We start from the raw sequence: 14,169 nt of genomic DNA on the forward strand, positions 1-14,169 counted from the left end.
GCCCTGGCCTCAAACCTACCCCCTCCTATCCATTCACATTAGGGAGGCCACGTGGTTCTTCCATCAGGATTATTTGCTCATCCATCTACCCAGAACACATGCAGGGTTCTTTATTAAATAGCAGGAATCATACCCTGCACCACACCAGCAACGTGGCTTCCAGGGGAAATAAACTGCTGGTCTCTCCCTCATCCATCACTGTGCAGGAGCCCAGAAAGGAAGTAAGAGTGATCCAGGCTGTGCTCAGCCAGCCTCTCCCAAGCCTCATTCCTCTGGCTCCACTCCACCCTGCAAGTCAGACCTTCTTGTAATAGCACATACTTCTTGTTCTTAGCACTTTTCACAGCTGTAATTAGCTATTTGCACTTACTGTAATTATTTATATGATTAGCTCTTTAATGTCTTCTTTCCCCAGAAGACCTTGAACTTCGTAAGTTCAAGGCTGGTGTCCACCTCATTCACCCACCTCTAGCACTTAGTGCATTGTAAGCATTCAGTAAAATTCATTCATTAAGGAGACTGAATGAATGATGGTGAGTTTGTCCCTCAGTTCCATACAGTAGGAAGAATTGGAACTGAAAGGTGTATTAGGATCTACCTGGGCTTCTCTGGGAGACCTGCTCTGGGTAAGGGCTGAGGCATGAGACAAAAGGGAAAGTTTATCTCACCAAAGTCCTGGCCTCCTTATGAAGTCTAAAGGCTGAGGTAATTCTTGCGAAGGAAAATCAAAGTGTTGGAGCTGGTCAACACCAAGCTGTATTCCCCTGCCACGCTCCCCATCTCACCCACCCCATTCAAAGCTTCCAGACAAAGTGTTTGTGTGTGTGTGTGCATGTGTGTGTGTGTGTGTGTGAGAGAGAGAGAGAGAGAGAGAGAGCTGAAGGGAGGGTAGGAGGGAGGGAGAGGGAGAGACACACACAGAGACTGACTGGGGCTATGTGGGGCCTGGACTGCTTTGTCAGGAGATGTGAACATGAACCCCTTGGTGGGGAGAGTGAATGACTGACTGAGCGCAGCTGGCAAGGATTAGGGTGAGGAAGAGATGGCAGAGAGGAGTTGAGAGTGAGCAGAGGCATATGGAAGGGAATAGGGAGGACAGGGAGTGATTTCTCTGAGAGGCAACCACTCCCTCCATGACACAGAGCAGCTCCAATGCTGGGCCCGCTACAGGCACTAGGACACCAGTGAGAAATGCCTGTAATTAGGAGACTGGCAGTTCTCTGGGCCTCAGCCCAGGGTGACGATGCAGTAAGAATCTGTGAGCCAGGCTGAGCCAGGTGATGGAGGAGACAGTCAGAACCACTCCAGTCCCATCTCTCAGCTGTGCCTGACCCAACCTCCTCCGCTTCTCTTTGCTACTAGGACCCTCACTCTCCTCCAAATGTCACTGACCCCCCTCCTCTTTCTAAGGTCTCAGGCCCTGGACAGTCCTCTCATCCAGGACAGATTGTAGTGTGCAGGGAGAGCAGTGCTTTAATTCTTCACTAGTGTGTTGGACATGGTCTGGTGAGGACCCCACCCTCTCGCTGCCTCCCCGCTTGCTTCCCAGTCGGCTTCCTCACCTCCCTTCTCACATCCGAAGAACTGATAGGCAGAGTTGGAAGGAGAACTACTTCTATTACTGTTTTTCCTCTTCAAGCCTAGTATGCATGCCCCCGTCAGTCTCCCTGGGATGTGCAGCACATCTGCCAAAACACTGCCAGATTCTCATTTTCAAACTTCATCTATGACCAGTTTTAGCACCACTCTGAACTTAGCACGTTTTAGCCAAATGACAAATGCACACTACAGAACTCAGAGCCAAATGCTCTGGACAAGGCAGGGATTACAGAGTGCCTGCTGGCTGGGTGTATTCATGGATGTGCACTGTGAGTTCTGCTTCAGTAGGTGATGGGGCTGGGGTTGGGGAGGACAGGCTTTCTTCAGGAAGGATCTGCACCTCTGGGAGATGAGTGTTCCCCAAGGGAAAGGGGGTGGTGAATTCAACCTTGAAGAGACCCTGTTGGTAGGTGGCAGTTTCCTCTGTGCATCAGAAAGGCCTCTGTGAATTCCTCTGGGAATGTGGCAGGGAGATTGCTAGGGATCCTGCTCAAGGTGATTAAGCCCTTGACATGTGTTCCATGAAAGACTTTAGCACTAACCAGGCCCTAGCCATCTGTCCCCCAGAACCTGAAGTCAGACTTCTAGGAATGCAGACATTTCCACCAATGACTGTAGAGTGTCTGCCTCATCTTTCAGGGTCTGGGTCCATCTCCAAAAAGCCACCTCCCAGAGAGTCAGAAGGGTGTTCAAGGGGTCGCTCTGAGGACCCTCACTCATCCCAAGCACAGGACAAGACTTCTTACAGTCAGGAGTGAAGGTCACTGGCATTTGGGATGGACCCACGCCACCCACAGGCTGCTTCTCCACCATTTCTGACAGAACCACTGCTCCATTGCCTCCTGAGCTTTTCCAAGAAGGCAGACCCTTCTCCTCTGAAAATATTTTATTGATAAATTAAATCTCAAAGTGTTCACTTCCCACCTAACTGCTAGAGGGTCTCCTAGACGGGCCATGGACCTCTCTATGGAGAAGGATTATGCGGAGAACAGGGAGTCTCACTCACGCAGGGATGGGATTCCTGGGCATGGCAGAGGTATGGGGACTGAGGCTGATCCCAAGGTCTTCTGAGGACAGTCCCTCTTACTCAGCACCAGAGTGGGGAGTGGCGGTCAGGAGTGGAGCACCTTGGAGCTTTATTGCTGGTGAATGCCAAGGAAAGTGGGACCCTTGTCAGCCTAGAACTGCAGCTGAGGGCATCAGTGCCCAGGGCTCCAAAGAAGATGGCACTAATCCCCAATCAACAGAGCCTGGCTACTGACCCACCCACCCAGGGACCCCTGGATGGGGAAGGAAGCAGGGAGAGGTATCTGAGCCAGGCAGGATTGGGGAAGGGTTACAGTGTGTAGGTCTCAGGCAGATCAGGCGCCAGAAGGGGGCATATGGGCAGGGCAGCGAGGGTGCTGCCTCAGTCACAGGTCTATGGTGTCGCTGCCCACGCTCAGCTCGTCGATCTGTCGGCAGGCGTCCAGGAATTGCTCCTGTAGCGAGGCCTCTTCGGCCTGCAGCTCAGGGGCAGGCTCTGGGGAGTCGCGGGAGGGTGGGGACAGGGCCTGGTAGGAGCTTGAGGCCGGGAGGCTCGGGCTGCTTCCTGAGGGCCCGGGGGGACTAAGGACGCAGACCAGAGGACAACGTGGGGGCCTCTCCGGGCTGGAGCACAGCAGCATGGACGAGCTGTCCCGGGAGAGTCCACAGAGCGAGCTGGACGAGGCGCTGCTGCCCGCGGGCCAGACCCCGGGAGGGGGGAGTTCTGGGGGTGCGGGGAAGCCAGGGGCCTCCTCAGACCTCCCATTGGGCCGGGACCCCGTCTCCGCCCTCAGAGGGGATGTGCCGTAGAGGCTGAGCCCAGGCAGGGCTTCCCCGAACGCGGGGCCCTGGAAGAGGCCGGGCGCGAGCAGGGCCTCGCTGCAGAGGGCTTCCTCTATGCTGCGCCTTAGGTTGATTGGGGAGGGCGGGCGGAAGTCCACGGTATAATCGCTGCAGGGGGAGGAGGCCGGGGAAGGGGCCGTGTTGGCCGCCGCGCCTTCGAAGCCCCGGCAGCCGCCTCCCTGGAGTAGGAGATCGGGGCCTGGCCCTGCCAGGGCACACAGCTGCAGTAACTCCGCATCGCCACGCGCGATGGCACCACCCAGGGGCTCCTTGTCCGAGGGCCCGGGGGCCCAGCCGCCGGGCAGCAGTGGAGCCGCGTGGCCCGGGGACAAGCGGAAGAGCTTGGCCCAGCAGCGCGGCGGGACACGGGGGCTGCAGAGCGCCGGGTAAAGGCCCAGCAGTGCCAAGGGGAGCGCGACGCCCACCTCTCCCAGGCGCAGGCCTAGCTGGAAGGCCCACCAGGGCCAGGGCCCTTCTAGGCCGGGCTGGCCGCCATAGCCCAGGGCGTGTAGCACCTCATAGCCCTGCAGGGCTCCGCTCAGCAGCCCAAAGGTGCCCGCCACGGGTGCAGTGCGCGCCGCGCGCCGCCAAGACTCCCTCGGGGCAAAGGGGCTGCGCGCCTGGGGGAGAGGAGTGGCGCCCTTGAAGCCGGACCCTCCCAGGGGCACTCCAGCCCGCCGCCGCTGACCCCCCCAGCAGGAGAGCGCCAGCAGGAGACCGGACAGGAGGGCGGCGAGGAAGGCGTGCAGCCCGCGGGAAGCGAGCCTCAGGGGCCGCAGCGGGCGGTGGGCCGCGCTCCCGAGGGCGGCGGCGGCAGCCAGCCCCAGCCCCAGGAGCAGCAGCGCGGCCAGCCCGGCGGGACACCGCTGCGGGCGCGGCCGGGCCAGCAGCAGGCAGGCCAGTCCCAGGCCAGCGGCCAGGCAGGGCAGCGGAAGGTCCTGAAGCAGCAGCCAGGCTAGCACGGGCAGCCGGTCGCGGTGCCCATAGGCGTCGTAGAAGAGAGGGAAGGCCCGCGTGGTCCCTGCAGAGAACAGGAGCAGGTCCAGCAGCGCCAGGCAGGAGGCACCGGGTGGGCAGCGCCAGGGCAAGAGGGCCAGAGCCAACAGCGCCAGCAGGGCCACCAGACCGAAGAGCGTGCCTACCCCGTACACATGGGCCTCCCAGGCCAGCCCCCAGCGAGCCCTGGCCTCTGCCCAGTCGGCCTCTAGGGTCAGGAAGAAGAGGGGCAGTGGGGCCACAGGAGGCTGCCCCTCACGTTCAGGCAACTCTCCGATGCTGCAGGACCCTGGCCCACACTCTGGTTGCACCGAAGGGTTCCCAATACTGGCAGGAGAGGGGTCATCTGAAACAGAGGTGGGAATGCTGGGGTGGTCTGTGGGCAAAGAACATTTGTTAGAGGCAATTGTGCAACCTCTCTACTCACCCCCACCCACCACAGCCGGTAGCCTGTATGCCAGTGTCCTTAGCGTCCAGGAAACACCTGTCTTAAATATGGGCTCACCCAACCCCTCAGTCCCTCACTTTCCCCTCCCCCATTAAACTCCTTACACAGTAGTTTTGCTTTCATCCCATCACCCATCCCATCCCACCCCCAGCTCCCTGCTTTGTTCATTTCCCTTCATAACTGTGTGATTCCACTGAAAAGGGTTTTTCTTATGACATCACAGAATTTTACAACTGGAAGGAACTGTACAAGTCCCCTCTAGTTCAATCCTCCCACCAGAGAGGAAGCCTCATAAAAACAAGGGTATCTGTTTGCTTTGCTCCCATCTGAATCCCCAAGCCTAAAATGGTGCCTGGTAGAGAGTTGGCACACGGCAGATACTAGTAGAATAAATGGATCCTCTTATTTGCCAGAAGAAGATACTGAGGCTTTGCAGAGAGCTAAAGTGACTTGTCCAAGGTCACAAATTGGCAGAGCTTCCGCTAGAATCCAGATCTGAGCACCAGATCTGGAATCAGAGCTCCTTTCCACAATTCTAGAGCCTCTTCATAATACTAGTTTGCTTATCTCTCATTCTGTACTCCTGATCCCCAACTTCCACTTTGGTGCTGGGAGAAGCTTCCCTTGCCCTTTTTCAACTGCTTCCCCCAACTCCCTGTCTCTTCAGGAAAAGCCCCTACACACACACACACATACACACACACACACACACAGCAGCAGCAGCAGCAGCAGCAGGGAAGTAAGATACTCTTTCCCCAGCACTCTGAGGAGAACACAACCTTTCCTATTCACTGGCCTCTTGCCCACTACACCCCCAACCTGCAGCCTACCCATGGCTGTGCTCCCCATTCCTGACTCAACCACAAAGCCATTGGTCAAAGGCACTAATATAGGCGCTCCTTTGGTTCTCACCCCATTTTATAGAAGGTGACGTTGAGATGGACTCCCCTGGGTCTTGAGGCTACCCTTGAACTCCCAGAAAGGAACAACTGGGGAGATCATAGTGAGATAAAACACCGTCTTAGTGAGTGAGCTCCTCAGGTGCTCTGGGGTTTGCTAACTCAGGCCCCCAGCCCCATCCTGTGCTCTGACATCCTTTCCACATTCCCTGGGGAAAGGAAAGCCAAGTAAGAGAGGGTGAGGAGTTCAATTCCTAATTCTACCCTCCTGGAGCAAGAGAGGAGTTAGGAAGACTTAGACCAAGGATTCTCCCCATGACTGGGCAACAAGAGTAGATGCTTCAGGCTGAACCTCTCCCTACCCCACCGAGCAGGCTCAGCAGAACTGCAGCTGGAGGCGAGGAAGAAAGATGTTGGTGAAGGATGGGGATGGGAGGTGCAAAGGAGGCAGGAATAGAATGAGGAGGGGAGGGTCTCCTGACAACCAGACTCCCAACTGCCCCATCCTGTCCTAGCCATGCCTCACCTGGATAACATAGCAAGACCCCATGAGCACCCCAACATCAGGCAAGTACCAGTTCATGCCAAGAACATGCAAAACAGAGCAGTCCTGATAACAAGGAAAAAGAGTGTAGGGGCAGAAAGCAGCTCTGGAGAGAAAGTAGGGGAAGACAGAATCAGACAACTGGGGAGGGCAAAGAGGGAGCAGCCCAAAATTTAAATGTACACAGATCACTGCCTACTGTAAAGGGCAGCATGTGCCCTGGCCCCGATTCCATGACATTCCTCAAGTCTGAAATGGAGAAGAGTACCTACTATATAGGGTTGTTATGAGGATACTCATAACAATGAAGAACAATGTGTCCAGAGCTCTTTAGAATGCCTGTGTAGAACAAGCATTCAACATATGATTGTTGTTGGCATCATCATTATCCGCTAATGTTTATCACCCATCGATCATTCGTTTGTGTTTGTGTGAGTGACTATTTCTGACCTCAAGCTAGTTCTTGATTTAACTAACAAAAGGCTGTCCTCTCTTAGCACATCCTAAACTTGCTTAGAAAGGCAACAATTAGTCAGATAAATAAACATAAACACATTGTCTCACTTTGTGAACCCTGTTTAAAGAACACCGTTTGGATGGACTGACCATCCCGGAACCCTTAATGGACACAGCCATGAGCTAAATGAGGAACCATTCGTATGATCAGGGGTGGACATCAGTCTGACATTAGCATTTCGATATGTTAAATATTATCCACCCCCCCACCCATTTGTTGGTCCTCTCAGATGCCCTTTCCCAGCCCACTTCCTCCAAGTGGATGAGCTTGCTTGACCCTTCCTTGGCTTGGGTGGGCTCTGCGGAGAGGCAGAGAGACTCTGCCTAGAAGCCCCACGGCCTGTGGCGCCTTAGGCCCTCCTCCTTGCTCCTTTACAGCCAAGTGCAGCTCTCTGAGGTCTGTACCACCTCACCCTCTATCCCGCTCTACTTCTCACCTAGGGCCTCAGGAAACCCCGTCTCTCACCTCCGTCCCAAAACACTACCGCAAAGAAGAGCAAATTTCAACATTCCTAAGAAGCCAGAAGAGGAATAAAAACCAGAAAATAGGCAAGTACAGGCACAGTTCAGGTGTCAGAGGAGGAAGTTCTGAACTAGGAGCATGGTTGCAGGGGACAGGGCGTGCCCAGTGTGCCCAGTGCTGGGCCATGTGTGGTTGGGGACAGGCAAAGACCCAGCTTCTGCCTTTGAAGGGTTCACATGACATCATTTCCTGTCTCCCCTTTCGAGGCTTCCCCAGAAGGAGCTCTCAGTTGCACCCAGAAGGGCCTAGAAGATAGTGACTTCCTGGAGTCCCTCTCCTGAGCAGGCCTCCCTTACGAGGTGGTCCCACTTTGGCCTTGTGACCCCTCTTGACCTTAGGGCTGAGGGATAAGACAGGATATCAGTGTAATCAGTGAGGTCAGAACTGGGTGGGGAGGAGTAGGGGAGAGGGGCTGGCTTGATTTATGGAAAAGTCAGGCCTGATTATCCACCAGCTGCCCAGATCAAAGGGCTGGGCACTTTCTACTCTGGATGCCAGAAGCTGCAGTCTGTTCAGTGGCCTGGCCCTCTCCGTCTTCCCACCCCCATGTCCAGAATCACAAAGGATTGATACTCATTGTAAGGGTGATGATCGAAATATTTAACCTCTGGAAATGGCACAGGTGCCATCCAATCAGATGCCACCAGGGTAGAGGGGAGTGCCCAGGGGCTGAGGACAGTGGGTGTGAAAGTCTTTCAATGTGTTAATGACCCACACAACTTCTTCCAGCATGTACTGGCTGAAAAAAAGCTCTGTCCAGAGGTGAAGGGGACCTAAGAAAAGGGAATAGAAGCCCTAGGGTCAAGGCCAACTGCACCAAGGTTAGAAAGAAAGTAGGGAAGACACAGAGAGGCTCCCTTTGTCCCCTAACTGCTTGACATCACTCTCTACACATGCTGCTGGCTCAAGCAAGGCCCCTTGGCCCTCTCTCCAAGAGGTGTGTAGCCATCCTGGGTTTATCCAGAAGGAATAGCCAGGAAGAGGCTGGGTTCCTGTAGCCATCAGGAGGAGGGGGAGCAGGGAGGGGTGGTGAGTAGGGCTGCCTCTGATACTGTCCAGACTCATTAAACCTGCCTGGCCAGCGCTGTCACCAAGGTTGACAGACTGCCAACCAGCATCCTTCCCCTGAGGCCACAGAGCCCGGCCCCTACACCACAGCAGATCCTGCCACTGCTATACACGGGGCTGGACCAGGAGGGGGCAGCAGCCTTCTCACCCACATGCCCAAGAATGCAGTGAGGAGAGTCAGATCCTGTGTTAAATCTGGAGCTGGAAGAAGCTGGGAGAGCAGTGGCTTCCACTGCTGAGCTGGTTCCTAGTGTGGGGTGGCTAAGAGGATTCATAGCCACAGTAAACCCTTTGCAGAGCAAAGCTGGGCCTGGAGGTCCCTCTCCATGGCCCCCTTGGCCTTACCTACCAGAACGTATCCCTGAGCAGTGTGCCCTCTGCCCTGTGGGTTATGTGTTGTCCATCACATCTTGGTGTGAGGGTTGTAGTGTCTGAGAGGTAGGGTCTGGAAGTGTATTTGGGATGTAGGGAGAGGAGAAGCAAAGCTAACAGCTACTTTTTAGTGAGCTTCTCCTTTGTGTCCAGCCTCAAGCTGGGAGCTTACATTATCTGGAAGCTTCAAAACAAAATAGGTGTTACTATTAAACTCTAGGTATACGAGAAAATTTAGGCACAGAGAGATTAAGAAACCTGCCCAAGAGCACCCAGCCAGTTAGTAAGTGAAATGGGATTCAAAGTCAAGTTCCATGATTCCAGAGCCCTTGGTCTTTCCTCTGCACCACCAGCCAGGCACCGCTGTCTATGTGCATGTTCTGAAAGGCTCTCTTGAACAAGGATGGCATCTGTCTGTTCAAGGTGTCCTCTTCAACATCTCAATGAGGGGCCCTGCTCTGCCCATATCTGACAGCATGTCATGTCAGATCAGGTGGTAAAGGGGAGAGCCCCAGGGTTGAGGTGACAGGTGGGGAGACAGACCAGGCAGACTAGAGCAGAGAGCGGAGCTGAGGTGAGGCTATGGAAATCATGAAGGAGTTCCTGAGTCTGTCTGCCCCTGATACTGTTGTCTACAACCTACTCCACTGTGAGTGCAAAACTCCCAGAGGAACATTACTCAACTTTGTGGGACTGTCCCCAGAAACACTTGTTCTCATACCATGAACATGTACCTCCATGGTGATGATGAAGAGAATGGCAATTATGATTATAATGACAATGAAGTAAAATGGTCCCAGAACACCAGTGAGTGGCTAGCATATAGTAAGAGCTAAATAAATGTCAAGTTCAAATGACTGGACACTTACCTATTAATGCTGTTACAACTGAGACAGAGCTTGGGGAAGCAGCTGGATCCAACAGGTGTGGGCTTGGGAGCTTTTTCTCCAAGGGGTTTGGAGGTGGGGAGAGGGTGGTGCCAAATAACCCTACAAAGGGAGCACATGGAGTTGGAGTGCCATGCTGCCAGCTGGCCTTGGCCTCTGGGGCTTTGGAGAAAAGCCTATCCTTCCCCAGAGCTTGCCATTAAGCTACAAGGACCAAACTAGACTCAGAATGGCAAAGAGGGCATTTCCCCATGGGAGCACTGGCCCGTGTCCCAAGGCCTGGGAGAAGCAATGCAGGCCTCCCTTCGAGTCAGGAAGAAAGGGAGGTGCTGGTTTGGCCCCTAGCACAGCACCTGGCATGTAAAGGTATTTCATAAATATGTGTTGCAATGAACTCACCTAGAGAATCCATAACTCCAGAGTCCGAGCTTGGGGATGTAGTTGGGCTTGGGGGACTGAGGCCTGAGAAGTTCCGGACTGGGGACAGAGTGGTGCCAAAGAACCCTGCAAAAGGAGCCTGGGTTTAAACTTCCTCTTACCTGCCAGGCTGCCCAGCAGGGGCTCTCATCAGGATGGGCAGGCACTCACCAAAGGGGCCCAGGCGCCCAGCAATCTCTGCCAGGCTGGCCCTTAGGCTGGGCAGCAGGGGCAGTGTTCGGTGCCCCAGTGTGGGGGCCACGCCTGCTCTCAGCGCCACGTCAAATCTCAGCTCCAGCTCGCTCTGGTGGGGCCTGGGAGCACTAGATGGAGGTGCTGTAGTCGTCAGAGCAGTGTCCCAGGTCACAGTGCCCATCCTGGGCTGATAGGGAGCAGTGGGCCCATCAGTGGGCCCAGAGAGGGGGGATGTGGACTCTAGAGGCAGGGAGGAGGTCCAAGGAGTAGAGCTGCCCTCAGCAGAGCCCCACTCTGGGGGGTAGTTCCCGAGGGAGCCCATCAGCAGTTCCCAAAGAGGGTCACTCCTCAGCCCACCAGCCACCTCTTCCTCCGGCTCCTGGCTGGGCCCAGGAGACAGTGGCTGGGTCTCTGTGACAGGGCTCCCCCAGGCAGCAGCAGGTCCCCGAAGGTGGAATTTGAAGTTAAGTCCCAGGTTGAGAGACAGCATAGAGGCCTCACTCTGAGGTGGTGGTGTCAAAGTAGTGAGAGAGACACGTGGGATGGAGGAGGCAGGCTGGGGGCCCACAGGAACAGCAAGCAGGACCCCACAGAACAGCCCCAGCCCCAGACAGCCATGCCCTGCCATGGCCCCACCTGGGCTCAGATGGCCTCAGTGGGCAGGGGGCTCAGTTCTTCAGCACCTTTTGAGCACGAAGGTCCTGGAGAGAGGAGAGGCCCTGTGAGCCCTGGCTGTCTGGCATCAGATGCTCCAGAGAGAGGCTTCTAATCCCAAAGAAACAGGTGGTGGGGCAGGATGCAAAGGGTTCTGCCCAAGGAGAGCTGCCAGCTCCTTCCTCCATTCAGGCCCCAGGACAAATCTCTCCCCTGCAGTTTCCTTCTCTTCCAGCTAAGGCTCCCTCTCTCTAAACCCCTGCCTCCCTCCCTGCTCAATTGGGGGACTGGGGTCTGACTGTGGCCAGCTGCCCTCATTCTTGACTACTAGCAGAGGGAGTGGGCTTAGACTCCCAGACTCAGACCCCTTCTGTTCCTCTCTTCTTTCTAACCTCCCTTCCACCCTCAGATATGTATGGAAGCCTACTATGTGCCAAGCACCCTTCTAGTAATACAACCATGAACAAGCGAATCCTCATGGATGAGTCTCAACCTGTTCCCACTCTCAGTCCTAAGATGTTGGCCCTCTCACTACTCAGACCCTGGGAGCGCAGGGCCCTGGGAGGCGCAGAGCACAGGGCTGAGTGATGTGGCCGAGATGGAGAAGGCAGCCTGACTCTGGCTGGAGAAAGCAGGGGCCCCGGACTGGCCTTTCAGCCTTCTCCCTGGGTCCTGGAGCCTGGCCTGCTCCCTTCCCCTTAACCCTAGATGTATTTGGGGGCGGGGCAGCTTGGCCATCTCTGGCTTCCCAGGGAAGATGGCCAGACAAGCTGGGCCAGGGGCTGCGGCAGTAGACTCCTCTCCAGAACTTCCCCCTCTGTGCACACACATCTGGTGGGGGCACGGGAGGGTGAGCCAGGGACACACGTGTACCCAGCCCCCTTACATCACACAAGACACATCTAGCACCCGTGACACACTCACCCTTCACACACCCCTGCGCGCGCACACACACTTGGTTCTGCGGTGCCCTCTCCTTCCTACATGGGTTCAGACCCAAGCTCTGTGAGCGCCCAGCCTCCTCTGTCTCTCTCTCTCTCTCTCTCTCTCTCTCTCACACACACACACACACCCCTCGCAGACATACAGTGTATACAGTCGCACACACCCCTACACACACCTTCATACACTCCGTACGCACACATTGCACACCGTCACCCCGCCACACATCCTTACACACCCACCCACCCCTGGCAGACACACACGCAAACACACACGCTCTCTCTCCCCCTGCCCAGACCCGCCGACCTGCTCCTCTCGCTCCCTCCCGCAGGCGGGTCTCCTCTGCCAAGACCCCCGGGAAGGGGCGGGCGCGGCGGCCCAGGCTGCCAGCCCCGCGACGCTCCGCGGAGTCTCTCCGGTTCTCTCGGTCGCGCCGACGCCCCCTCGGCTGGTCCCAGCGACCGCGGCTTCGCCCACACGCTGCCCGGGGTCTGGCCCGGCCCGACAACGGCCCGCAGCGCTGTCCCCAGGCGGGCGGCCCGGCCCGGCTCGGGGCACACGCTTCCTCCCAGCGGCGCCTCCTCCTGGCTGCGAGCCTCGCTCCCCAGCAGAGCCGCCCGCGCCGGGGCTCCACGGCTGCCGCGCTCCGCCCGCCCTCGCTCCCGCCCCGCCCTCGCCCCCTCCTTCTGCACCGGCCGCCGCCCCCCGCCCGGGCCGCAGCGCCCGCCGCCGCCTCTGTGCCTGCCTCCCCCACGCGCGCCCGTGCACCCCGCGCTGCCGACCAGCCGCGGCGGGCGGGGGCTCCCAGCTCTCAGCCTGGCGCCGGCAGCCACACATTCCCAGGGCGGCCCACCGCGCGCAGCCACACGCGCGCCTTCCCCGGGAACCACCCGCGGGCCAGATCCCCGCGCGCTCACGCGAATGCACACACGCACACATACATGCATACACACGGCAGCGTGTCCCAGGGCGGCACCCCGGGCAAGAAGAACCACCACATTCATGAAAGTGTAACAGGCACTTTACACCTCTTCTTTCCGCCTCACCACAACCCTGTGAGTGTCCCCATTTCACAGATAGGTAAACTAAGGCTCAGAAAAGTGCCAGATTTTCACCAAATTACACAGCTCTTGTGAATCCAGTCTCTGCGATGCCCTCTCCACCACCTGGTGGCTTTCAACAGTAGTACTGCCACATGGGAATGCCTGCACTTCACAGGTGACCTGCCAAATGTCAATCTTCGTGTAACATTTCTTTTTCCTCAAACGGATTTCTCAAAAATGCTAAGAGTTTCAGAAATGTCTGCCAGGAAGAATGGTGAGCTAAGCTTGTGAGAGGTGGATTACAATTTGCTTCCAGTAAGGGGCAAGAGGGGACCAGTGAAGTGAGAGAGTCCAGGCCAAGCCTGACACCTGGCGTTGAAGATGACTAAAGGGCAGGGTGGTCCCGGTGGCTACTTCATGCACTTATGCTGTTGCAGTGACTGATTTAAGTAGGACTGACTCATTTATGTTATCTTGAGTTTCTATATCCCTTCAAATGTTCCTCCAAAAAGATTGCATTTAAAAGTATCAGGAGAACATAAAATAGAAGATGCTCCCTGCACCACATAAAGCTTTCCCTCAAAGTCCAGACATCTGACTGAATGCCAAGCACCGCAGGAGTCTCCTCATTTATTCCTTATCACAAGCCATGTTGAAATAAAAATTACAAAAATTAGTAAAAATTAATGTTATGGCCTTGGATGTGAACCTGACCACCTTTCCATCTGCGCCTCCCATGCTGTGCTGTAAGGTTGGGGTGGGTGCTTAAAGAGTTGCCTAGGGCAACTAAAGAGAGCTACCCTAGCACTTTGCCATGGCAGGTGGTCAGTGAATGTTAGATGAGTGAATAATAACAAATGAATGAATAATTCTGGGACCCATATGGGCAATGGGTTACATTTCAGAAAGACATCCGGTATTTATTTTCTTATCACAGAATTCTCCAGATTCATAGAACGAACATCAGGCCACCAACTGAGCCCCACTCCAGGGAATGTCAATGATGAAGTCAGAGATTTATTCTGGGTCCCCAAACAAAACAATGCAAAGGGCATTCCCTGGATGCACCCTCTGGGATCACTATAGGGTCTCTCCTCTAGCATGGAACTCCCCCCCAACCCCAGTCGTTTAGGGTCTGCCTGGAGGCTGAATACTAGGATCTACCCTCTGGCTTTTTCTCATGTATTTGTTAAAAGT

At 55.7% G+C, this 14,169-nt stretch overlaps 1 protein-coding gene across 1 annotated transcript; it reads right to left on the minus strand.

Annotated features, from left to right (window-relative positions):
* Positions 1–1,760: 1,760 nt before the first annotated feature.
* Positions 1,761–12,539, minus strand: PRRT4 (proline rich transmembrane protein 4). The gene is made up of 5 exons (XM_036909102.2): positions 12,236–12,539; positions 10,310–11,034; positions 10,121–10,225; positions 9,704–9,823; positions 1,761–4,840 (listed from the first exon to the last, which is right to left on the minus strand). The coding sequence occupies exons 2-5, from the start codon at positions 10,959–10,961 to the stop codon at positions 3,012–3,014; spliced, it is 2,706 nt and encodes a 901-aa protein (XP_036764997.1). The 5' UTR covers positions 10,962–11,034; positions 12,236–12,539; the 3' UTR covers positions 1,761–3,011.
* Positions 12,540–14,169: the final 1,630 nt, after the last annotated feature.

Source organism: Manis pentadactyla, chromosome 7, assembly GCF_030020395.1.
Source record: "Manis pentadactyla isolate mManPen7 chromosome 7, mManPen7.hap1, whole genome shotgun sequence".
Taxonomy (NCBI): Eukaryota; Metazoa; Chordata; class Mammalia; order Pholidota; family Manidae; genus Manis; species Manis pentadactyla.

Coding starts and splice junctions, on each gene's coding strand:
- PRRT4 (XM_036909102.2), bottom strand. CDS start 10,961: ATGGCAGGGCATGGCTGTCTGGGGCTGGGGCTGTTCTGTGGGGTCCTG. Junction 9,824..10,120: donor TGGAGTTATGGATTCTCTAG/GTGAGTTCATTG, acceptor CTCCCTTTGTAG/GGTTATTTGGCACCACCCTC. Junction 4,841..9,703: donor AGTTGTAACAGCATTAATAG/GTAAGTGTCCAG, acceptor CTTTGCCCACAG/ACCACCCCAGCATTCCCACC.